A 27,077-nucleotide genomic window follows, 5' to 3' on the forward strand; every position below is an offset into this window, starting at 1 on the left:
TATCTCCTTTGTCCCAGGCTGAAAATCCTGGTTTTCTCTGACAACAGGAATGGTAGAATTAGAATATCACGTTATTACTTATTTCCTTTCTTCCAGATACACACACAACCATCTCAGAATAACAGTTTCAACACTACAGCCAGTAATAGGATTACTGCAAACAATTCGGAGTTTTCTTTGTACTTCTCTCACCTTTAGGGTTTGCTGGGGATATACAGTCAAAAAACTGTGTTGAAAAGTCACGTTGGATAGTGTGATTATGCCACCAACTGGATACACACTTAAGTTCATTAATTAATTTTTTAATTATTTCTTTATTCTTAGGGTTTGCTTTCAAAGTTTAACTTTGTCATACACATATGTAATTCATTTTCGGATGGTTCTAAAGTCAAATGTAGGCTAGTGTCCTTGAGCTCTCTAATCTATTTCTCCCCTTTTCCTCTATGTTTATATGTAAAATAGTTCTATGTGAGCTATTTCATTTATTCTTTTTTAGCATATTTTTGGCATTTTGGAAGGTTTATATTTTTGTTATGGTAGCTAGCTTTATTTAGTCCTCTCTTTTTAGTTATTATCTGGTGCTTTCCTGTTATGTGCATTACTGAATTTGGTTGTGACCTCCTCAGCATCTGATGTGAAGTATATCCCTTTAAAAAAAGTTTTTAAAAATTGACCTTTCTTTTTGAGAAAGTATTAGATGCACATGCAATTGTAAAACATAATACAGAGATCCTAGGTACCCTTTACCCCGTTTCCTCCAATGGTAACATCTTGCAACACTATAGTAAAATATTGATATTTATACGGTCAAGATATAAGGCATTTCTGTCAATACAAGGATCTCTCATGTTGCCATTTTGTAGCTCCAGGCTGACTTCCTCCCATACCTCTCTCTCCTCAACCCCTGATAACCACTAATTTCTTCTCTATTTCTATAATTTTGTTATTTCAAGAACATTATATAAATGGAATCATATGGTATGTAACCTTTTGGGATTGGCTTTTTTCTCTCAACATAATTCCCTGGAGATTCATTCATGTTTTTGCTTATATCAGTAGTTCATTCCTTTTTGTTGTTGAATAGTATTTCGTAGGTTGGATCTACTACAGTTTAATCTGTGAAGGACACCTGGTTGTTTCCAAGTTTGGCTACTATGAATAAAGCGGCTATAAATGTTTCTGTACAAGTTTCTTGTGAACGTAAGTTTTCACTTCCCTGGGATAAATGTCCAGAAGCACAGTTGCTGAATCCTATGGTATTTGCATGTTTAGTTTTTTAAGAAACTGGTTTCCGGATGGCTATGCAATTTTACATTCCCATCAACAATGTGTAAGTTTCTCCACATCCTTGCCAGCATTTGGTGTTGTCACAATTACTTACTTTAGTTGTTCTGATAGATGTGTAGTAATATCTCATTGTGATTTTAATTTGCGTTTCCATAATGGCTAATAACATTGAACATCTTTTCATGTGCTTATTTGTCATCTGCATATTGTCTTTGATGAAATGTCTGTTCATTTCTTTTGCCAGTTTTCTAATTCAATTGATTGTTTATTCTAATATTGAGCTTTCAGAGTTCTCTATATATCCTACATACTAGACCTTTCTTGGGTGGGTGGTTGGCAAATATGTTGTTTTCACCCTCTAGCTTGTCTTTTCATTCTCTTCACATGAGATTTTCTCAGAACAAAATTTTTAAATTTTGATTAGGTCCAGTTTACCAATCATTCCTTTTATGGATTATGCTTTTAGGGTCAAGTCTAAGAACTCTTTGCCTTGCTCCAGATCCCATAGATTTTTTTCTTTTTTTTTTCCTAAAAGTTTTATGGTTTTACACCTGAGCATGATCCATTTTGTGCTGATTTTTGTGTAAGGTTTGAGACTTAAGGCCAGCCCTGGTGGTCTAGTGGTTAAGATTCAGCGCTCTCACTGCCTCCACCTGAGTTCATTTCCTGGTCAGGGAACCACACCACCCGTCTGTCAGTTGTCATACTGTGGGGGCTGCGTGTTGCTGCAATGCTGAAGGCTATGCCACTGGTATTTCAAACATCAGCAGGGTCACCCAGCGTGGTCGGTTTCAGCAAAGCTTCCAGACTAAGACAGACTAGGAAAAAGGGCCTGGCCATGCACTACCGAAAAATATTGTCTACGAAAACCCTATGAATAGCAGGAGAGTATTGTCAGATACAGCGCTGGAAGGTGAGAGGATGGTGCCAAAAAGACTGGGCAGGGTTCCACCCTGCTCTAGGAGTTGCAATCAACTCCATGGCACTAACAAAAAATGAGACTTAAGTTGAGGTTCATACATTTGTCTGTCAGTATGTACTGGTTCCAGCACTATTTGTTGAAAAGTTTGTCTTTCCTCCATTGAATTGCTTTCACACCTTTGTCAAAAATCAATTGAGCATGTTTGTGTAGGTCTGTTTGGGTTCTCTACTTTGTTCCATTGATCAATGTATGTATCCTTCCACCAGTATCGCACAGTCTTTATTACTCTAGCTGTGTAATAAATCTTGAAATTGGACTAGACTGATTCCTCCCACTTTATTATTCTTTTTCAAAGTTATTTTAGCTATTCTAACTACTTTGCCTTTTTGTATAGATTTAAGAATAATGTTTTCTGTATCTACAAAAAATATTGCTGGGATTTTGAGAGGAATTGTATTAAACTGTATATCATTGTGGGGAGAATTGATATCTTTACCAAGTTGAGTCTACCAATCCATGAACACAGTATGTTTCTCCATTTTTTTAGATCTTTGAATTCCTTCATCACTGTATGTAATTTTCAACATAAATGTCCTGTACATGTATTTTTAGGTTCATACCTAAGTATTTTTTTGAGAGTACAAATGATATTGTTTTGATTTCAGTGCCCATGTTTTCATTGCTAGTATCTAGACATACAAATTGATCTTTGTATTTTTATCTTGTATCCTGTGGCTTTGTTGAACTCACTTACTAGATCTACCTTATAAATCACTAGGGTTTTTTTGCCTCATGTCCAAAGATGTTTTTCTTTTTTGAAATCCATTACTTTTACTAATATATCTTGGTATTGGTTGTTCTGGGTTGATTTCCCAGGTACTAGGTGTACTCTTTCAGTATTTCATTTCAAGTCTTCTGGTTTCAGGAATTTTTTTTTCTTGAATTATAGATTTTTAGTATTTGCTCTATTTCAATGCTTTGGTTTTCTTCTTTGAGGACTCATTCTGTGTATTTAGATCTTTACTTATCTTCTTTATTGTTGCTTTCATTCTAATAATTTTCACCTTCATTTCTTTCTGATTAAAAATTTATTTCTTTGCACATTCTCTATCTCTTAAACACTGTCTATGGTATATTGGATCTTAGATTATTCTTGGTTAGGTTTCCTTTCTGAAATAATTTTTTCTTTTATTTCAAATTCTTTCATGATTTCTAGCACCTCATTTCTGAAGTTTTCCTAATTCAGATTTATAATGTTCTTCACATTTTCTGTCATTGTCTGTTTTGTAGGTATGACTTTTTGGCAGGCTTTTAACATCAATATTCTGTTCCTTCTTCATTTGTTATGGCAAGGGATTGACCCCGTTCCTTTTCTGTTCATTTTATAATAGGTTTTCCTGAACTTTTTGGAGCAAGGTGTGAGTCAGGATAGCTTTTCCAGCTTTACCACTCTAGACTCCCTTCTTCTGTTGTTTTTTACAAAGTAATAAAAAAATTATGGCGTCCTATTTTCTGAGATCTGGCTCTGTTTCACTAACCCACTTTTATGTGGACCCTCTCTTTCTTCTGCCCCAATTGTGCCTGCCTTGCTCACTTGGGATTCTTTTCCCAGAAGTTTCTTTTCAGTGTAGGGTTTTGTCCAGGAAGGGGGACTTCAGCCCCTGTCTTTGAGTTTAGCCTCATCGTATCTTACAGTGTTGACATGTGCAACAGATCCCTTCCATGTGCAACTGTTCTCAGATTGCTTTTCTAAACTCTGGTGATTCATGCTTTTGGCTTCTCCTCTCCTCATGTCCTTCAGTTGCCCTAGTCTGCCCGTCTCTTTCTTTCTGCATACATGCTGATATCATGCGAGTCCTGTAGTTGATGATTTAACCAGATCCTGCTTGTCTGAGAATTTATGGGGAAACCTTGTCACCCAGTCTTGTAGGTTTTGTCCATTGGTTTTTATTTTTTTGCTTTTATTTTATTGAGGTCATAGTAGTATATAACATTGTGAAATTTCAATTGTGTGTTATTATTTGTCAGTCACTGTATATATATGCCCCTTTACCCCTTATGCCCACCCCGCAACCTCCTTCCCCTCTGGTAACCACTAATCTGTTCTCCTTGTCCGTGCGTTTGTTTATTTTCCACATATGAGTGAAATCACAGGGTGTTTATCTTTCTCTGGCTTATTTTGCTTAACATAATACCCTCAAGGTCCATGGATTTTGTCCATAGGGTTTTGGTTTGGCTCTCCTGGGGACCTCTTTTTTTCTTGTGGGGTGGGAGATTCTAGGAGATGAAAAAATTCATTGAGAGGTTTTATCCAAGAGAATGACAACAAAGGCTTGCATTTAAAAAAGAATGCTCTAGGGCTGGCCCTGTGGCCTAGTGGTTAAGTTCAGCCCACTTCACTTGGGCGGCTCCGGTTTGGTTCTCTGGTGTGGACCTACACCACTCTGTTACTGGCCGTGCTGTGCTGGCAGCCCACGTACTGAAAAACAGAGAAAGATTGGCACAGATGTTAGCTCAGGGCGAATCTTCCTCAGCAAAAAAATTTTTTTTTTAAATTTAGGTTATCGTAGTTTACAACCTTGGGAAATTTCAGTTGTACATTATTATTTGTCAGTCATGTTATAAGTACACCACTTCACCCTTTGTGCCCACCCCCCACCCCCCTTTCCCCTGGTAGCCACTAATCTGTTCTCTTTGTTCATGTGTTGGTTTGTCTTCCACATATGAGTGGAATCATACAGAGTTTGTCTTTCTCTATCTGGCTTAATTCACTTAACGTAATACTCTCAAGGTCCATCCATGTTGTTATGAATGGGATGGTTTTATCCTTTTTTATGGCTGAGTAGTATTCCATTGTATATGTATTACCATATCTTCTTTATCCAGTCATCAGTCGATAGCCACTTAGGTTGCTTCCAAGTCTTGGCTATTGCGAATAATGCTGCAGTGAACATAGGGGTGCATGAGTCTCTTTGAATTGCGGATTTCAGGTTCTTTGGATAGATACCCAGTAGTGGGATAACTGGATCATATGGTATTTCTGTTTTTAATTTTTTGAGAAATCTCCATATTGTTTTCCGTAGTGGCTGCACCAGTTTGCATTCCCACCAGCAATGTATGAGGGTTTCTTTTTCTCCACAACCTCTCCAACATTTGTTATTTTTTGTCTTGGTTATTTTAGCCATTCTAATGGGTGTAAGGTGAAATCTTAGTGTAGTTTTGATTTGCATTTTCCTGATGATCAGTGATGATGAGCATCTTTTCATGTGCCTGTTGGCCATCCGTATATCTTCTTTGGAGAAATGTCTGTTCATATCCCCTGCCCGTTTTTTGATCAGGTTATTTGATTATTTTGTTGTTGAATTGTGTGAGTTCTTTATATATTATGGAGATTAACCCTTTGTCAGATATATGATTTGCAAATATTTTTTCCCGGTTGGTAGGTTGTGTTTTTGTTTCAATCCTGTTTTCCCTTGCCTTGTAGAAGCTCTTTAGTCTGAAGAAGTCCCATTTGTCTATTCTTTCTATTGTTTCCCTTGTCTGAGAAGACATGATGACTGAAAAGATCCTTTTAAGACTGATGTCAAAGAGTGTACTGCCTATATTTTCTTCTAGAAGTCTTATGGCTTCAGGTCTTATCTTTAAGTCTTTGATCCATTTTGAGTTTATTTTTGTGAATGGCATAAAAGACTGGTCTGTTTTTATTCTTTTACATGTGGCCGTCCAGTTTTCCCAGCACTATTTGTTGAAGAGACTTTCCTTTCTCCGTTGTATGTTCTCAGCTCCTTTGGTGAAGATTAGCTGTCCCTAGATGTGTGGTTTAATTCTGGGCTTTCAGTTCTGTTCCATTGATCTGTGTGCCTGTTTTTGTACCAGTACCATGCTGTTTTGTTTACGATAGCTTTGTGTAGTATATGTTGAAGTCAGGGATTGCGATGTCTCCAGCTTTGTTCTTTTTTCTCAGGATTGCTTTAGCAATTAGGGGTCTTTTGTTACCCTATATGTATTTTAGGATTCTTTGTTCTATTTCTGTGAAGAATGCCATTGGGATTCTGATTGGGATTGTATTGAATCTGTAGATTGCTTTAGGTAGTATGGACATTTTACCTATGTTTATTCTTCCAATCCGTGTGTGTGGAATGTCTTTCCATCTCTTTATGTCATCATCAGTTTCTTTCAGGAAACTTGTAGTTTTCAGTGTATAGGTCTTTCACTTCCTTGGTTAAATTTATTCCAAGATATTTTATTCTTTTTGTTGTGATTGTGAATGGGATTGTGTTCTTGAGTTCTCTTTCTGTTAGTTGATTATTAGAGTATAGAAATGCTGCTGACTTATGTAAGTTGATTTTGTATCTTGTAACTTTGCTGTAATTACTGATTACTTCTAGTAGCTTTCTGATGGATTTTTTAGGGTTTTCTATATATAAGATTGTGTCGCCTGCAAACAGCGAGAGTTTCACTTCTTTATTGCCTGTTTGGATTCCTTTTATTTCTTTTTCTTGCCTAATTGCTCTGGCCAAAACCTCCAGTACTATGCTAAATAAGAGTGGTGAAAGTGGGCACCCTCGTCTTGTTCCTGTTCTCAGAGGGATGGCTTTTACTTTTTGCCCATGGAATATGATGTTGGCTGTGGGTTTGTCATATATGGTCTTTGTTATGTTGAGGTACTTTTCTTCTATACACATTTTATTGAAAGTTTTTATCATAAATGGATGTTGGATCTTGTCGAATGCTTTCTCTGCGTCTGCTGAGATGATCATTTGGTTTTTGTTCCTCATTTTGTTAATGTGGTGTATCACATTGACTTGTGGATGTTGAACCATCCCTGTGTCCCTGCTGTAAATCCCACTTGATCATGGTCTGTGATCTTTTTAATGTATTGCTGTATTCGATTTGCCAATGTTTTGTTGAGGATTTTTGCATCTATGTTCATCAGTGATATTGACCTGTAGTTTTCCTTCTTTGTGTTGTCCTTGTCTGGTTTTGGGATCAGAGTGATGTTGGCCTCATAGAATGTGTTAGGAAGTGTTCCATCTTCGTCAGTTTTCTGGAATAGTTTGAGAAGGAAAAGTATTACATCTTCTTTGAATGTTTGGTAGAATTCTCCAGAGAAGCCCCCTGGTCCTGGACTTTTATTTTTGAGGAGGTTTTTGATTACTGTTTCAATGTCTTTAGTTGTGATTAGTCTACTCAGATTCTCTGTTTCATCTTGATTCAGTTTTGGGAGGTTGTAAGAGTCTTAAGAATTCATTCATCTCTTCAGGTTATCCACTTTGTTGGCATATAGTTTTTCATAGTATTCTCTTACAATCTTTTGTATTTCTGTGGTATCTGTTGTAATTTCTCCTCTTTCATTTCTGATTTTATTTTAGTCTTCTCTCTTTTTCTCTTAGTAAGCCTGGCTGAGGGTTTGTCAATTTTGTTTATTTTCTTGAAGAACCAGCTCTTTGTTTCCTTGATCTTTTCTACTGTCTTTTTTGTTTTGATTTCATGTATTTCTACTCTAATTTTTATTATTTGCCTCTTACTGACTTTAGGCTTTGTTTGTTCTTCTTTTTCTAATTCTGTTAGGTATAGTTTGATATTGCTTATTTGAGATTTTTCTTGTTTATTGAGGTGAGCCTGGATTGCCATGAATTTCCCTCTTAGGACCACTTTTCTTGCATCCCAAATGAGCTGGTATGGTGTGTTTTCATTTTCATTTGTCTCCAGATAATACTTGATTTCTCTTTTGATTTCTTCACTGATCCATTGGTTGTTCAGTAGGATGTTGTTTAATTTCCACATCTTTGCCCCTTTCACAGCTTTGTTCTTGTAACTGATTTCTAGTTTTGTAGCATTATAGTCAGAAAAGATGCTTGATATTATTTCAATCCTCTTAAATTTATTGAGGTTTGCTTTGTTTCCCAATATATGGTCTATCCTTGAGAATGTTCCGTGCACTCTTGAGAAGAATGTGTAGTCTGTTGTTTTTGGATGGAGTGTTCTGTATATAGCCATTAAGTCCATCTGATCTAGTTTTTCATTTAATTCTACAATTTCCTTGTTGACTTTCTGTCTGGATGATCTATCCATTGGTAGTAGTGGAGTGTTGAGGTCCCCTACTGTTATTGTATTGTTGTTGAAATCTCCTTGTAGTTTTGTTAATAGTTGCTTTACATACTTTGGTGCTCCTGTGTTGAGTGCATATATATTTCTAAGTGTTATGTCTTATTGTTGGAGTGTCCCTTTTATCATTATAAACTGTCCCTCTTTTTCTCTCTTTACCTGTTTTGCCTTGAAGTCTACTTTGTCTGATAGAAGTATGGCGACACTTGCTTTTTTATGTTTGCTATTAGCTTGGAGTATCATCTTCCATCCCTTCACTCTGGGTCTGTGTTTGTCTTTGGAACTGAGGTGTGTTTCCTGGAGGCAGCATATTCTTGGGTCTTGTTTTTTAATCCATCCTGCCACTCTGTGTCTTTTAATTGGAGAATTCAATCCATTTACTTTTAGAGTGATTATTGAAATGTGGGGGCCTAAGGCTGCCATTGCATCACTCGTTTTCTGGTTCTCCTACATTTCCTTTGTTTCTCGTCCCATGTATTTCAGACTACCAATTCAGTTAGGTAGTTTTCTATATGGATTTTCTTAGTTTTCTCCTTATTTGTAATTTGTGTCTCTGTTCTAATTATTTGTTTAGTGGTTATCTTGTGGTTTGTGTAATACTTCTCATAGGTGAGATAGTCTGTTTTCTGATAGCCTCTTATTTTCTTAGACTAAGCCGGTTCCATCCCTTTCCGCTTCCCCTTCTAAGTTGTTATTAAAAATAAAAACGAACACTCTGGCTGCCTTGTGGAAAAATGATTCACTGCATTGAAGGAGACTAGTTAGGAGGCTGTTATAGTGTCCAGGTGAAATGATGGTGGCTTAGTCTAGGATAGTGGCAGTGGAGCTAGAAGGTTTCAATCCTATTTTGGTGACTTTGGTGTGTCAGGGAATGAGAGAGTAAGTAGACGTGGATGATCTCCCAGGTTTGGGATTTTTGAAACTCTTGGATGGTTTTACTGTTTCCTAATACTGGGAATATTTGTGGAAGAGTAGGTGGTGTTTTTTTGAGGGGGAGGTAGGGGAGGAGAGGGAGCAGGTATGATATTTGTAAGCATGCTGAGTTTGAGGCCTTTCCTCAATCTATCATTTACCCCTAAACATGCATACATATTTTAATCCTTCAGGGAGCCGTTTCCTGACCCTCTGTCGTGTCTCCTTCCAATATGGAACTTTGTTGTTTACTTTCCTATCTTAAGATTTAACATATTTGTATTACTGCTTATTTTTACTGTCTTTCCTACTAGACCAACTGTTGGCATATGTTTTATTAAAAGGACAGGTAGTAAATATTTTAGGCTTTGGGGGCCAGGAGACAAAAATAAGGATATTATGTAGATACTTAATATCATTTATAACGTAACCCTTAAAAATGTAAGAACCATTTCCTTTGGGCCCTGTAAAAACAGCCTACCAGATTTGGCCCATAGACAGCAGTTTGCTGACCACTGTACTAGGGTGTAAATGCTATACCTGCCTCCTGGTTGCAGGTGCAATGCCTGGTGCATTTTAGATGAATTCAGTAAATTTTTGTTGAGTGAGTGGATACTTGTACTTACAGATTTGGGGCTCAGGCAAGAAGGCTGAACTAAAGATAGATACTTGGGAGTGGTCATCGAACAGTAATAGAAGATATGAGAGTAGATAAAATCCCTGGCGAAGAATGTAAGGGGGAGAGGTCGCAGAGGGAGCCTTTTTGTGTAATTCAAACTGAGCAGAATAGGTCATGACATGACGAGCTCAGAGGTACTTGTGTCATATGTAGTAGTCAGTACCTGCTCCTGGCTGACCCAAGACACTTGGCCATTTACACTCACATCTTCTTTTGGATGAATAGCAGGCCTTTAAGTTAGAGATAGGCGAGGATAATAGGTGTTTTTTCCTTAGAAAATTTACTACCAGCGAATTATATTTTTATAAAATAATAAAACAGGCCTTAGAATTCTGCTACTTAAGCAAACATTCTGCTGCTAATACAAATGTGTTGGTAAGCAGTCACAGAAAGTCATGCAGCTTGTTCTATGAGTTTAGCTCTTTTAGGCTCTAAACTACCACCCTGCAATAAAACTTCAACCCTAGGAGATACCACAAAGACCTGACTGGGATTAGGTGACACAACCCTCCAAGAAGGGGTGGGACACAGGATCAAAGGGAGGCCACAACTTCTCTGAAGACGGACTGCAGGGCTTGCCAGATTCAAACCTCAAACAGGTGACGATCAAGGCACCTGAACAATATTCCTAGTCAATCCATGTATCTTGAACAATTCCATTTCAGCAATAAAAAATTATTTCCAACATCTCTTACATTAACAAACTAGTGTCTAAATTCAGATGTTGATATTTGAAGCACTTACTAATTGGAAGTTAAATCCTGATTTGGATGCTTCAGATGCTAGCTAAACCCCCCTGAAGTGTGGATTCCTATCTTAGGGTACTTCAGAAGTTAACTCACCACCCCTATCTATATTAAAGTATTTACTGTGAGTTAAAGTAGAGCAGTAACTTGATCGTATTTTGGAGGGGATATGCTGCCTGGATCTTTTTCTGTTATGTACCATCTTAAAACAATTCATAAACAGGGGCTGGCCCCGTGGCAGAGTGGTTAAGTTCGCGCGCTCCGCTGCAAGCGGCCCAGTGTTTCGTTAGTTCGAATCCTGGGCGCGGACATGGCACTGCTCATCAGACCACGCTGAGGCAGCGTCCCGCATGCCACAACTAGAAGAACCCACAACGAAGAATACACAACTATGTACCGGGGGGCTTTGGGGAGAAAAAGGAAAAAATAAAATCTTTAAAAAAAAAAAAAAAACAATTCATAAACAATTAATAGTAGTTGTTGCAATGAAAACATTTTTTCTCAGTTCCAGTAACAATTGCATTAGATGTTCATATGGGCAAGTTTTAACCGTGGTTCAGTTCTAACTTTAATTGAATAAAGACAGCTGCAGAGTGAGCAGATAACACTTCATTAAATTGGTATTTGAAGATTGATCAACATTTATTAGATTTTGTATGATGAATTTACACATAAAGCACTCTTTGTATTAATAGTATTGAAGTCAAAACACAGAAACCTGTGAAATAGGGAGATAGATTCAGGGCTCTGTCTTTCTACTATTGAACTGTGTGTGTGTTATTTTTATCAATGCATCATTCTATCACATTAAATGAATTTTGCTACTAATTTGAATTTTGTTTGACAGTTTTGTTTACATTTAATATATGTCTATATTTAAGCATAAGTTTATATCTAGATTAATATTTCAATATATTTAGCAAACTTTATAATTTGTGTTCCCTGGGATTCTTTTTTTGCTAAAAAAGGGTTAATTTATCATTGCAGCTTAAGAAAACTTGACAGAGATACCATAACAAAAGAATTATCAAATAAAATAGGAGCATACTGAATATCAATATATTAAAATAATATACCATGATATGTAACCTTTATTCCAAAAATGTAAGAATTTTACCGTGCTTATATATGTAATAAAATAATTCATCAAATCAGTACATCAAGAAGGGATATCTGATCATTTCAGTAATTCTTGATAAGACATGTCTGATAGAGCCTCTTAGTAAACTTAAAAGGACATATCTTTATCTTTTGATACAAAACATCCATCCCAAACTTATTTTCATCTTCATGTGGTTTTAAGGTCATGACATTATTATTTACTTTTTTAAACGTGAGTCATTTGAGATAGAATTCATTGGTTGCAAGCATCAAAAACCAGCACTGGCTGACTTAAGCAAAATCGTAATTTATTGGAAGAGTATGTGATAGTTCATAGAATGAGTCGGGACACCAGAGAACTGGAAGTAAATAATTCACTGCTTTGTCCACATACTTCCTTTGGAAATTAATGTGCTGCTTTTTTTTCTTTCCACTTTGCTCAAGGCTCAGAGTTATGGGGGAGAGAGTTCCGTTGGCCCAGTTTGAGTTTCATGCCGTCCCTGAGCTAGGAGAGGGTGAGATTCTTCAACAGGCAGTTCCATCACGACTGTTCACAATGGAGAGTATATAATTCCCAAAAGAGACTTGGGTGCAGTTGGGAATGGGGACGGGATCCTCAACAGCCACCCCCATCTCCCACCCCCCACAAAACTATCCAACAGATATCTAGTAAAGTAGACTGGGTTTTGACTTTTTAACCTCCTGTAATTCAACATTTAAATTCTAAAACTGATCAATCCTTAAGAATAAATTCTAAAAAAGTTTTAACTCTTAAGTACCTAAGACCTTAATTTATATACTATCAGTATTAATATTTAGATACTTAAGAAATCTTTATTTTTCTTTTTAGACAATGCGAAGACACAGAAATGAAGTGACAGTTGAACTGCGAAAGGTAAGGGTGATTTCCATTTAATGAAAATAATTAGGTTTTTCTGAAGTTAACATTCTACGTAACTTGAATGATGAAAATACTGTGGCAAATCAGTGATCATCCATAAGACGACACAGCATAAAAGTATGTCATTACATAGTTTATAATGGTATATACTTATACTGTTATTGAGGTACTGGTACCGAGTAAAGTACCACCATCACTGAGATTCTCACAACATCTGATGAAATTAGATACTCCTGTTTTTTTTTTTAACGTCCTCTTTTTTTGGGCTGTGTGCTAGACAGGATTCGTCCACCTTCCTCATGTAAAAGTTATACATACTTGTTAAAGATACTTTAGAAAAATAAATAGAAGTAGAAAAACCTTATATTTTACACATTGAATGCAACCACTGTTAAAATTTATTGTATTTTTTTCCGTTGTTTTTGGAGGACTTTAGAATTACCTTCATTAGATTGTATTTTCATGCAAGCACATTTTATTTTAAGCAAATGTTTTAATTGTCAATCAAGAAAATACACATAATTTTCTCTATATACATGTACATTTCTAAAAATAGATTTGAAGCTTATTTCTGAATCTTTATGTTTATCTTAGATTAGATCCTTTTCTTGATCTAATTCACTCCTAAAACTCCCATATTAAATTACCGTCTTGAAACTTTCTGGTTTTAGAGAGAAGGAATGTCTTGATTCTGAGAATACACACTCTCTCAGTGAGTCAGTAGAATTAAATAGACCTGTGCATTTATTTACTTAGTAAGTATCTATTTATTACTCACTTTGTATCATGGATTTTTTTTTTAAACATTTTCTTTCTTTTTTGTGTGAGGAAGATTGGCCCTGAGCTAACATCTCTTGCCAATCTTCCTCTTTTTGCTTGAGGAAGATTGTCACTGAGCTAACATATATGCCCTTCTTCCTCTACTTTATGTGGGATGCTGCCACAGTGTAGCTTGACTAGTGGTGCTAGGTCTGTACCCTGAATCCAAACCTGCGAACCCCAGGCCACTGAGAAGCGGAACGTGTGAACTTAACTGCTATGCCACTGGGCCAGCCCTGGGATTATATTCTTAACTTCTCTTTCTGCTACTTCATTGTAGGTGTATAGTAACACAGCTGATTTTTGTATGTTGATTTTGTGTGCTACATCTTTACCGTATTCATTTATTATTTCTAAAAGTTTTTTGGTGGATTCTTTAGGGATTTCTATATGTAAAATTATATCATCTGCAGCTGGTTAGAGTTTCACTTCTTCCTTTCCAATTTGGATCCCTTTTATATCTTTTTCTTGCCTGATTGCTCTGGCTAGGTCTTCCAGTACTATGTTAATTAAGAGTGGGGAAAGTGGGCATCCTTGTCTGGTTCCTATTCTTAGATAGCTTTCAGTTTTTCTCCATTGAGAATATTAACTGTGGGTTTGTCATATATGGCCTTTATTATGTTGAGGTACTTTCCTTCTGTACCCCTTTTATTCAGTTTTTATCATAATTTGATGCTGTATCTTGTCAAATGCTTTCTTTGCATCTACTGAGATGTTCATGTGATTTTTAGTCTTCATTTTGTTAATGTGGTGCATTGTGTTGATTGATTTGAGTGTGTTGAACCATCCCTGCACCCCTGGAATAAATCCCACTTGACCATGGTGGATGATCTTTTTAATGTATTGTTGTATTTGACTTGATAGTATTTTGTTGAAGATTTTTGCATTGCTTTGTTTGTTCTTTCTCTACTTCCTTTAGCCGCACTGTTAGATTATTTACTTGAGATTTTTCTTGTTTGTTGAGTGAGGCCTGAATTGCTATAAACTTCCCTCTTAGAACTGCTTTTGCTGTATCCCATAGATTTTGGCATGTTGTATTTTCATTTTCATTTGTCTCCAGGTAGTTTTTGATTTCTCCTTTGATTCCTCTCTTGACCCAAATGTTGTTCAGTAGCATTTTATTTAATCTCCACATGTTTGTGGCTTTTCCAATTTTCTTTCTGTAGTTGATTTCTAGTTTCATACCATTGTGGTCAGAAAAGATGCTTGGTATTATTTCAGTCTTCTTAAATTTATTGAGACTTGTTTTGTGGCCTAATATGTGATCAATCCTGGAGAATGTTCCACGTGCATTTGAAAATAATGTGTATTCTACAGTTTTTGGATGGAATGTTCTATATATATATTTACTAAGTTCATCTAGTCTAATGTGTCATTTAAGGCCATTGTTTCCCTTCTTCTGTTTGGATGATCTATCCAATGGTATAAATAGAGTATTAAAGTCCTCTACTATTATTGTCTTACCGTCTGTTTCTCCTTTTATGTCTGTTAATTAATGCTTTATATGTTTAGGTGCTCTTGTGTTAGGTGCATAGATATTTACAAGTGTTATATCCTCTTGTTGGATTGTTCCCCTTTATCTTTATGTAGTGCCCTTCTTTGTCTCTTGTTACAGTTTTTGTTTTAAAGTCTGTTTTGTCTGATATAAGTATTGCTACTCCAGCTTTGATTTCATTGCCATTTGCATGGAGTATCTTTTTCCATACCTTCGCTTTGTTTGTGAATGTCTTTAGGTCTGAAGTATGTCTCTTGTATGCAGCATATATATCAGTCTTGTTTTTTTATTCAGTTGGTCACCTTGTGTCTTTTGTCTGGAGCATGTACTTCATTGACATTTAAAGTAGCTGTTGATAAGTATTTACTTATTACCATTTTATTACTTTTTTTCTGGGCCACAGGGCTGGCCCCTGATGTCTTTCTTTGGTATTATGTTTGGGTTTCTCTCAATTTTTTGTGTATTTATTACATGTTTCTCATTTGTGATTACCTTGAGGTTCATATATAATAACCTACGTATATAACAATCTATATTAAGTTGATGATCTCTTAATTTGACCTGTTACTAAAAGCTCTACTCTTTTACTCCCCTCCTCCCACATTTTGTTTTTGATATCATATCTAACCTCTTTTTTTATGCACATGTATCCGTTACCCTCTTATCACGGAAATAGATAATTTTAGTACTTTTGTCATTTGACCTTCATATTAGCTTCATAGGTGGTTGATCTGCTGCCTTTACTGTACATTTGCCTTTACCAGTGATTTTATTGCCTTGGTTTTTTGGATAATTTTCTTATTCCTATTTGTGGTCTTGTCTTTTCCACTTAAATAAGTCCCTTTAGCATTTCTTGTAAGGCTGGTTCCTTGGTAATAAACTCCTTTAGTTTTTGCTCGTCTTGGAAACTCTTTATCTCTCCTTCCATTCTGAATGATAACCTTGCCAGGTAGAGTATTCTGGCTATACGTTTTTTCCTTTCAACATTTAAAATATATCTTGCCACTCCCTTCCAGCCTGTAAGGTTTCCGCTGAGAAGTCAGCTGATAGCCTTACGGGGTTTCCTTTATATGCAACTTGTTGCCTTTCTCTTGTGGCTTTTAGGATTCTTTCTTTATTTTTAGTTATTGACATTATTAATTAGAATGTGTCTTTGTGTGGGCCTCTTTGGGCTTATTTTGTTTGGTACTCTCTGTGCTTTCTGTACCTGGACGTTTGTTTCCTCCCTTAGGTTAGGAGAGTTCTCAGGTATTATTTCTTCAAATAGATTTTCTGCCCCTTTGTCTCCCTCTTCTCCTTCTGGAACACCTATAATATGATGTTAGTGCAGTTGATGTTGTCCTAGGGGTCCCTTACACTATCCTCATTCTTTTTATTTCTTTTTTCTTTTTTCTCTTCAGCTTGGGTGATTTCCCCGGGTCTTTCATCCAGCTCACTGATCCTTTCTTCTGTATCATCTTCTTTGCTTTTGAGTCCCCCTAGTGAGTTTTTCATTTCCAGTATTGTATTCTTCATTTCTGGTTGGTCCTTTTTTATATTTTCGAGTTCTTTGTTGAAGTTCTCACTGAGTTCATCCATTCTTCTCCCAAGATCAGTGAGCATCCTTACGACTCTTAGTTTATACTCTTTGTCAAGTAGATTGTTTATCTCTCTTTCATTTAGTTCTTTTTCTGGGTTTTTTTTTCTGTTCCCTTACTTAGAATGTATTCCTTTGTTTCCTCATTTTGCCTCTTTCTCTGTGCATATATCTGTGTATCGGGTAGGCCAGCTATGTCTCCTGATCTTGGAGAGGTGGCCTTATGTAAAGATGCCTTATGAGGCCCAGCAGTGTGCTCCCCTCTCGTCACCAGTTCCACATGTTCCAGAAATGTCCACTGTGTGGGCTACCTGTGTCTTTCTGTTGTGACAGGGTTACTCTCACTGCAGGTGCCTGGGGAGGCTAGGCTGTCCCCTGGCCAGCTCATTGTAGTGCTCAGCTGCATGTGACTCCTGTGGACCCTTCAGTCATTTTGTTGGGTTTGGGGAGCCTCAGCCCAGTTGGCTGCAAGGTCTAATAGCACATTCTTGTTGCAGCTTTTCTGTTAAGTGAGTAGGCCCCCAGCATGGCTGGTTGCTAGGCTCAGGGACTTAGAATTGCTGTAGGCCTCCGGCTTGCCACACTGTTGTCAGCTCTCTCAGGATTGTAGCTGAGTGGAGCCAGCCCCAGGTGTTGGAGCACCCAATTGTTTCAGGCTTTGGAGGGTGGAGCTGATCCCCTATGTGGCTGTTTGAGAAGCACAAGTCTGCTGCAGCTGACAAGCCCTACTGCATGCAAGGCCACGCACCCCATCAACACAATCCTGCCCCATTTGTGCTCCCTGACCCACTGAAGCAGACCTGGTTGCCCCACTGCAGAGGCCCCATACACTTCACCACTGCAGGCCTGACCCTTGCACACACCCTGATCTGCAGAGGTGGACCCACTCACCTGGCTGCAGAGTTTCCATGCACCCTGCCTATGTGGGCCCACAAGTTGCCTGAGTGCTTCAAGTTGGGTGGGGCCGGTCCCTAGGGCTGGCTGCTTGCCCTGGCTGAGATGGATTAAATTGGTGCTCTAGTGGACAAGGCAGACCCTGGGCTGACAGGCCAGGAGAAGAAGTCCAGTGGCATCTGCCAATGTCTGTGTCAGCATGCCTGTACTAGGTCACAGCAGTGCTACTGCCAATGTCTCAGTCCCTGGGGAGGTCTCACCTCTCAGCAAAATGCACTCAGAGCCTATCAGGTGAGTCTCTTTTCACCAAAGGACTGTATACCTTTCTTTCTGGTGATTTTAGGTTGCTTTCTGAAACGGGTGAATTTAGGCGTGGGCCCTTTAAGAGCAGGCCTTTTTTCCCTTATATATAATAGCTTTTCTGGGGTGTTCCCCATTGTAGTTAATAGCAAGCAAAGCCACATATTATGACCCTTATCTCGGTTGTGCTGAGTCCAGAAGCTGCTCATTGGGGTAACTCTCCCCCGCTCAGATCCCTTCATACCTTAGGATTCCTATCAGCTGGCCACGAAGCACCTTGGCTTTTTTCTCTCCAGAAAGGAATTTCTGCCTCTTCATCTCAGCACCGTCCCTTGTTGTGGAAGTTCTTTTTATCCAGTTTTCAGTTGTTTCTCAGGGGTAATTGTTCCAAGAGTAGTTGTAAATTTGTTGTGTCCTTGGGACGAGGTGAGTTCAGAGTCTGCCTACACTGCCATCTTGACACCATCCTCTCAAACTCTTTTTGATTGAACTTTTTGGTTTTCTTTTACCTCCTTGATCTCTAGCTTTCCTGTTTAATTAGGACTTTATGCATCAGTACTTACACAGAAATCTGTTCTGCTGTTTTATCTCACACTGCTGTAAACAATTGCATAGAAGTTAAGTAAGTTGCCTAAAATCACAAAGCTAATAAATGGCATAGCTGAGTTCTTTATCTTTATGCTATAACGCTTCTCGATGTAAATGTTTGTTAAGTTAATAATGCCTCATGAGTTGAAAATCAGTCCAAAATTTGTCACTGGCATTTTTTAGCTTTGGCACATTATATTAAATTTGGTATAATCGTCTCTTGATCACTGATAAGTCAGATATGCCGTAGGACTTTATTGTCATTAGATCTGGGGATGGGGCAGGTTAAGTTCTGACATAAAGAAAAACATCACCAAAATGCCGCATTTGACTGATCAGATGCAGTGTTTGTTTTAGGTGTTTGACTTGTTAGTAAAAAATCTCCTTTTAAAATAGCCTAAATTCCCCATAATTAACAAGCTAAAGAAGAAAAATCATATGATTGTTATTAGTTAACGCAAAAAAAGCATTTAAGGGGCTGGCCCCATGGCCTAGTGGTTAAGTTCAGTGTGCTCCACTTTGGTGGCCCAGGTTTGGATCCTGGCTGTGGACCTACACCACTCGTCAGCGTCTGTGCTGTGGCAGGTGACCCACATACAGAATAGAGGAAGATTGGCACAGATGTTAGCTCAGGATGAATCTTCCTCAGCAATGAAAAAAGCATTTGACAAAATCCAACACCCATTCCTTATAAAACTCTCAAAAAATTAGAAATAGGGCAGGAATTACCTCATTTTGGCAAAGAGTATCTGTAAAAACCCATAGTTAATATCATACTTAATGGTGAAAGACTGAATGCTTTCCCCCTAAGATCTGGGAACCAGGCAAGGATGTCCACTTCCCTTGCTCTTATTCAACATAGTGCTGGAAGTTCTACCCAGTGCCGTTAAGTCGAGAAAAAGAAATAAAAGGCTTATAGTTTGGAAAGGAAGAAATAAAACTGTTCCCATTTGCAGGTGATATGATTGTCTGTATAAAATCCCCAAGAATCTACAAAAAAGCTCCTAGAACTAATAAGTGAATTCAGCAAGGTCACATAATACAAGATCAGCACATCAAAGTCAATATCTTATATATGCTAACAGTGAACATGTATTAAAAGCACAATACCATATATAGTCACTCCAAAGAAAATAAAGTATTTTGGTATACATTAACAAAACATGTATAGGGTCTGTATGCTGAATATTATAAAATGCTGATGAAAGAAATCAAATAAGATAAATGCAGAGACATATGCTGTGGTCATGAATTGAAAGAGTCAACATAGTAAAGATTCCTATTCTCAAATTGATTTGTTGGTTTGATACATTTCCTATCAAAATCTCAGCAAGGTTTTTTGTAGAGATAGACAAGCTTATTGTAAAATGTATATATGGAAAGTCACAGGCTCTAGAAGAGGTAAAACAGTCCTGACAAAGAATAACATAGCAACAGTTGCTCTGCCTGATATTAAGGCTTATGGAATAGCTATAGTAGGGAATACTGTGTGGTATTGGCAGAAGGACAGACACATACATCAATGGATCAGAAGAAAGAACCCAGAAATAAGCCCACAGAAATGCACCCAACTGATTTTTGGTAAAGGCGCAAAGCTAATTCAGTAGAGGAGGGATAGCCGTTTCAACAGATGGTACTAGAACAGTTGGATGTCCATAGACCCAAAAAGAAGAACCTAAATTTCACACCTTCTGCAGAAATACAAAATGAATCCTAGACTTAAATATGAGGCAGAAAAGTAAAACTTTTAGGGAAAAAAATGGAGAAAAAAACTTCAGGATCTAGAGCCAGGCAAAGAGTTCTTATACTTCACAACAGAAGCATTAATCCATAAAAGGAAAATTGGACTTTAACAAATTAAAAAATTTTGCTCTGTGAAAGCCCGTGAGAAGAGGATGAAGATCAACCTAGAGACTGGAAGAAAATCATGTATCCAATATAGGACTAGTATCCAACAAATATAATGAACTCTTAAAGCTCAGCTGTAAAAAAAGCAAACAGTCAAATTAGAAAATGGGCAAAAGAGGTGAAGAGACATTTCATTGAAGAGGATATACAGATGGCAATCATCATTATGATGGTGATTATTAATGCACCGTTAGCCGTCAGGGAAATACCGATTAAAACCAACTAAAGCATCTATCACAATGGCTAAAATAAGTAGTGACAACACCAAATGCTGGTGAGGATGCACAGAAACTGGGTCACTCATGTGTTGCTGATGGTGATGTAAAATGGTACAGTTGGTCTGGAAAGCATGCAATTACTATACAACCCACCAGTCACACTCCTAGGCATTTATCCCAGAGATACGACAACAGGTGTTCATACAAAACCCCTACACAAATGTTTAGAGTAACTTTATTTTCTAATAGCCAAAACCTGGAAACAACCCAGATGTCCTTTAAAGGGTAGATGGTTAAACTGTGGTATGTCCATACCATGAAATACCACTCAGCAATAAAAAGGAACAAACTATTGATAGAAGCAACAGCTTTATGAATTTCCAGGGAGTTATGCTGGGCAAAAAAAGCCCATCACAAAAAAGTTATCTACTACAGCATTCCATTTATGTAACGTTTTTGAAATGATAAAATGTTAGAAATGGAGGACAGATTAGTAGTTGCCAGGGCTTAGATTATGGGGACAGAGAAGTGAGAGGGAGGTGGTTTGCTTATAAAACGGCAACAGGAGAGCATCTTTCGTTTTTGGAACTGTTCAGTGTCTTGAGTGTAATGGTGGATACAAAAACCTTTACAGGTGATAGAATTGTATAGAATTTAATACACATAAATGCAATTAAAATAGGAAATCTGAATAAGATCAGTGGATTGTATCAATATCAATGTCCTGGTTGTGATATTATACAATAGTTTTGCAAGATGTTACTGTTGGGCAAACCTGGGCAAAGTATACAAGGGATTTCTGCATTATTTCGTACAGTTGTGTATGAATTTACGGTTATCTCCATAAAAATTTCAATTGCAAAGAACCCAAATTAGTAAATTAGCATCCAAAAAAAAACCATTTGATAAGTTCGGTTAAGTTAGCCTGCAAGAAAGTAATTTGTGTTAGGTTGTCAGATTTTTACATGATTGATGAACCAGTAATTTTTTTTTTAATTAAAGTATAACACTGAGTAGAGTGCTCAAAATGTAACTATTACATATAAAACTTGTGGCTAAATATCCATGTAACCACCTAGCAGTAGTGTCACTTGATAAATGTTAATATTGGAGGGAAGGGTCTATCTTGTGAGCATTTTTTCCTACCTCTTTAGAAGCATTTAGATACAACCAGAGTTGGGCTACTTCTAAAGAAAAGCAAGCAGTAGAACGTATTTAAGAAACAGTCTCTGTAGCCACAACCTGGGTTCAATCTTAACTGATATTTCCTAGATATATAATTTAATTTAGCTGGGTTCTCTGTGTCCCTATTTACTCATCTGTAAAATAAAGATTTAAATTTTATAGCAACTAAAACTGGGTAAGGGTTTAAGACAATGAGGTATTGCTGGATAAAAACATTTAATTACTTATTTCACGTTTGAAATGGGGCTGATAATTGTCTATCCTTTTCATAACATGTATAAGTGACTGCTGACTTGTTCCACAAATTTAGGTATAGAATTGCAAGTCACTTTTTCAAGATGGAAAGAGAAATTTGGGAATGAAAAAGAAAAACTTTTATATAGAGATTAATAACAGAATTTGTTAACTCAAAAGATATTAGGTTGAGTCATAAGAAATTGCCCATCATTAACCTTTTTACTTACAAATTTCGTGTGATTCAACCAAATAGTCAGCAAACAGAAGCTCTGAAAAGGATTAAATACATACATGGGATAATAGATTAATAATGGCTTTTTAAAGGAAAAGAAATGGATCTAACCTGTCTATGTGTTTGGAGATAAGAGGGATGTTGAAACTAGACTAGTTCCCATATCCTCTGAGCTCCCGTCCCACTTGACAAAAGAAAGAGATACCTTTTATAGATGCTGAATTTATTGTAGTACAATCTCTAGGAGGATAAAAATCTCTAGGTTGTCAGGCAAAAGGGGTTTAAGTTATTGGTTTTGATGGAGCCTTATTTAATGATTAATAAAATCACCACAAACCTGCCTAGGGATTATCTTTCCTTAGATTGTACATATTTTTTGTTAAAAGTAAAGGGTGATTTTCACACCCTAGGATATTTTGGCCTATGTTAGGTGTTTTCAATTCAGATATGTGGGTCGTTACTTAATTTTTTGAGAAAAGAAACAATTTTCTAATAAGCTAAGAACTCAACTTGTGTATGCCTAATAACGCAAAAATTGACAAAATTACAGGGAGAAATTTATCAAAGACATAGTCATTGTGGGAGATTTTCTTGTCAGTAATAAACACACCAATTAATAGGAGATATAAAAGGTAAATAACTTAATTTGCAAGTGTTATCTAACACACATGTATTAAACCCTGTGCATATTTGAAAATTGGTTTGGTGATAATATAAAGCTGTAATTGCCAAACTATGTGCTGAAGTACCACGGGGCTCCATTATGAACTCAAAGGAACACCTTGAGATGTTATAAATTTTTGAGGGAGACACAGTGACATGTAACATCTCTCAGATACCACAGAACTATTAGATTTTGAGGTAATTCACAATATAAACATTAGATCACACTGCATTCCCTTTAATCACATATTTTGTGTAAGAGTGAAATAATTGTTCTTTAGTTTATGGGGTTTTTTGCCCCAAATGACTATTAAGGTGTTTGGACCTAACTGCTTGATAAAGGAAACTGTTAGGTATTTCCTTTGTCCTATGCTGTGGACCACGAAAGTTCAGGAACCTGTATAAAGCAAACGTTAGCTAATTTCAGAGTGTTGCACAGACTATGATCTCTGATCGCAGTACAGTTAAATTAGAAATCAGTGAATAAGAAATTTACAAGAATGTGGGGCCGGCCCAGTGGCACAGTAGTTAAGTTCACATGTTCTGATTTGGCAGCCCGGGGTTCTCACCGGTTCGGATCCCCGGTGCAGACCTACACACTGCTTTTCAGGCCATGCTGTGGTAGGCGTCCCACGTAAAATAGAGGAAGATGGGCACGGACATTAGCTCAGGGCCCATCTTCCTCAGCTAAAAGAGGAGAATTTGTGGCAGATGTTAGCTCAGGGATAATCTTCCTCAAAAAAAAAAAAGTTAAATAAATAAATATTTAAAAAAGAAAAATTTACAAAAACCTGATAATTGTGAAAAAAAAATTGAGCATTTCTAAATACCTTGGACATCAAAGGAATCCTAATGAAAGTTAGAAATACCTAGAAATGAACAATAGGAAAAATATTCCATGTGGAATACAGTTAAAGTGGTACTTCACAAGAGAAATTTATAGCAAGTAGAGAGAACAAATAATAGAATTTAAAAGGCATATTACTTTAAATATAGCATAAGTTTTAGAATATTAGTATATCACTTAATTTTTGCTGCATAATAAACCACTTCAAAACTAAGTAACTTAAAACAATAGTGATTTTATTCAGCTCACAATTCTGTGGGTTGGCAGAGTGGTTCTTCTGGTCTGGGCCAGTTCAGCTGATCTCTGCTAGGCTCCCTCATTCATCTCTGGTCGCCTGGTGGGTTAGTTGGTGACTAGGTGATCTAAGATGGTCTCACACAAGTTTCTGGGTGTTGGCTCAGATCTTGGTTGTCCTCCACATAGCCTCATCGTCCAGCAGGCCAGCTCAGTGTTGTTCAGATGGTGGTTTTAGAATTGTAAAAGCAGCAAGAGAGGACATGCTTGGATGTGTGAGCACTTTTCAAGTCCATTTGCTTAATTTCCCCTTGCCAAAGCAAGACCCCCAGCCTCACCTAGAGTCAATGCAGGACTGGACTATCCAGAGACAGAGATATGGGAAGGGGAATTCTAGCCATTTTTGCAAACACTCTACCACAATTTGAATATGAGCAATTTTATGCTGATAAATTTGAAACCTTAGGTGAAATAAACAATTTCCCAGTGGAAAAAAATAAAAATAATTTATCCAGCTAACTTAAGAAATGAAAAACCTGAATAGATCTAAAAATAAGTAAAGAAATTATATCAGTAGCTAAAAATTTAACCTGTCCCACCGCCCCAAGAAAGAAAAAGTAACCTTACAAATGGAACTCCAGCAAACATTCAAGGAACAGATAATTTCAGTCTTAGTAAATGATTTCAGGGAAGGTAAAGAGGGAACACTTTCCAACTCCTTTTATGAGACTAGCAAAACCATGACACCAAGAACCAAGCCAAGACAGTGTGAGAAAAGATGCTTATAAGCCAGTTTTACTTATGAACATAGGTGAGAAAAGTCCTAAATAAAATATTAGTAAATTGAATCTAGTAATGAATATATTTTTTAAAAATTCCAAGAAAGGTTTATCCCAGGACTTAAAAAGTTGTAAGTTTAACATTGCAAGATTCTAAGTTTAACATTGGAAAATCAATTAATTTACCACATTTACAGATGAAAGAAGAAAATTATATGTCCATTTCAATAGATGCAAAAAAAGCACCATTTAATAAAATTAATCATTTATTTGTAGCTTAAAAAGATAAAAGAAAACAAATCTTAGCAAATTAGGAATAGAAAGAAACTTCCTAACCAAAAAGAGACAGCAAACATCACGTATAGCGATCAAATGGCCGTGCCCAGGTTGGGCATCTGTGTGCATAGGAGGCTTTAGTTGTATTTATGCTTCCTATTGCTTTTATGCCTGAAATACCTGGGAGAGTAGGAGGAGTGGAGGGAGTAAGATTCCTAAAAGACCTTTGGAAGCTTGATTGTTTCAGTCTCTGGAAAAGGTGGAGGACACAGAGAATGGAAATAGAGTGGGATCAGGGTTAGAATAGTTTTTGTTTTATCTATTGATAGATAAACTTTTAAAATGGATTAAATTCCAAGAGATCTTAAAAATTACCATATAATATGATTTTTAAGTTAACTGTGTTACAAATCACGATATACAATGCATAGATTTTTTTAAAATTTTGAAACAACTTTAGACTTGCAGTCTGAAATTAAGTTGCAAGAAGAGTACGAAAAACACTGTACATCCTTCACTCAGCACCCAGCTTCCTTGATTCTTAGCATTTTTCCATATTTGCCTTATTCTTGCTCTTTCTCTCTGACATATATATATATATATATTTTTTTTTTTTTTCCCTTCAACTAACATTTTTTTCCCTGCCTAAGTTGCAGGCATGGTGCCCCATTACCCTAATACATCAGTTCTTATTTCATAAAAACATACACTTTCCACAGTGCATTTGTCAAATTAACATCTGTAAATTTCTGCTACCTAATTCATAGGCCCAACTCATGTTTTGCTGGTTGTTCCCAATAATGTGCTTTATAAATCCAAGATCCATTCTAGGATTAGACCTTCCATTTGTCATGTGTCTTTAGTCTCCTTCAGTGTGACAGTTCCTCAGTCTTTATCTTTCATGACTGCGTTTTTGAAGAGTACAGACTAGGTTTTTTGTGGGGTTTCTTTCTTTTTTTTCAAAGCAGGTACCTGATGGACTCAATTTTCCACTTTTTTTCTTCCCCACAGGAAGGTTCACCCTGAGCTAACATCTGTTGCCATCTTCCTTTTTTTTTTTTTCCTCCTCCCCAAAGCCCCAGTACATAGTCGTATATCATAGTTGTGAGTCATTCTAGTTCTCTTCTCTGTGAGCTGCCACCACAGCATGGCAACTGACAGACGGGGGTGGTGGGGTTCAGTGACCAGGAAGCAAACCCTGGGCTGCTGAAGCAGTGAGCTCCCAACTTTAACCACTACGCCATCAGGGCTGGCACCAGGCTAGTTTTTGTAGAATGGCAGGTTTGGATTTGTCTGACTTTTCTCAGGTTGTTGTTTGTTGTTATTACTTTGGTCAGGAATGTCACAGAAGTGGTATTGTTTTCTTGGTGCATCAGACCAGAAGGCACACAATGTTCATTTGTCCTTTACTCGTGATAATAACCTTTGTTGCTTGGTCAAGATGCTCTCTGCCGAGTTTTCCCGCTGTAAATAAATATCTTGTGGGGAGCCACTTGATACTATAAAATATCAGTGCATGGATTTTAGTATTTGTGAGGTGTGTTAATTAAAAAATAATGTAGAGATGATTATTTGAATAGTTACTGAAGAAGTATGCTGTGTGATATAAGTATTCTAATGGTTAGCATATATATAAATATCAATTTGTTTAAACTTGCTTGCTTATACATGGCACAAAAGTAGATGTCATGCAGACAAGTCAGTAAGCTTCAAATATATATTTCTAGTTTTAACTTGCTATTTGATCTGAATTTTAACATCAATATTAATACCTCTTTAATAATTTTCTATTATAATCACTTTTATAAATATTGTATTCAAAACTAGTTAGTATACCCTTTGAAGTTTTAAGTTAAAAAGAATCTTAGAAATCCTTTAGTCAGTCTTTAATTTATTTTGACTTAGTTTTATAGACAAACTAAAAACTTAGAGAAAATTGGTGATTTGCTCAAAGTTATATATTATGTGACATGGCACAGGTTGCCATTACAAACAGTTGAAATCTCCTAAAATGTAGACCTATATTTGCTAGTAGAGAATTCTTGTAAAAGCCAGATAGCAAGAGTTTAAATCTGAGATGAAGGCAAGTAGGTGACACTTATGCTAATGAATTCCCATTCCCCACACTCTCAACAAGGATACAGACTTAACGTTTGAGCATTGAACTCTT

At 36.8% G+C, this 27,077-nt stretch overlaps 1 protein-coding gene across 4 annotated transcripts in view; it reads left to right on the plus strand.

Moving 5' to 3' along the window:
• The window catches only part of KPNA3 (karyopherin subunit alpha 3), a 93,783-nt gene that overhangs the window by 37,700 nt on the left and 29,006 nt on the right, over positions 1-27,077 (plus strand). For 2 of the 4 annotated variants that reach the window (XM_070578158.1, XM_070578161.1), the window contains exons 2-3: positions 12,606-12,650; positions 26,245-26,373. In XM_070578158.1, the coding sequence (XP_070434259.1) occupies positions 12,606-12,650; positions 26,245-26,373 (174 nt within the window). The remainder of the gene's footprint in view (positions 1-12,605; positions 12,651-26,244; positions 26,374-27,077) is intronic. The other 2 variants (XM_070578159.1, XM_070578160.1) reach the window with 1 other exon arrangement.

This window comes from Equus przewalskii, chromosome 16 (assembly GCF_037783145.1).
Source record: "Equus przewalskii isolate Varuska chromosome 16, EquPr2, whole genome shotgun sequence".
Lineage (NCBI taxonomy): Eukaryota > Metazoa > Chordata > Mammalia > Perissodactyla > Equidae > Equus > Equus przewalskii.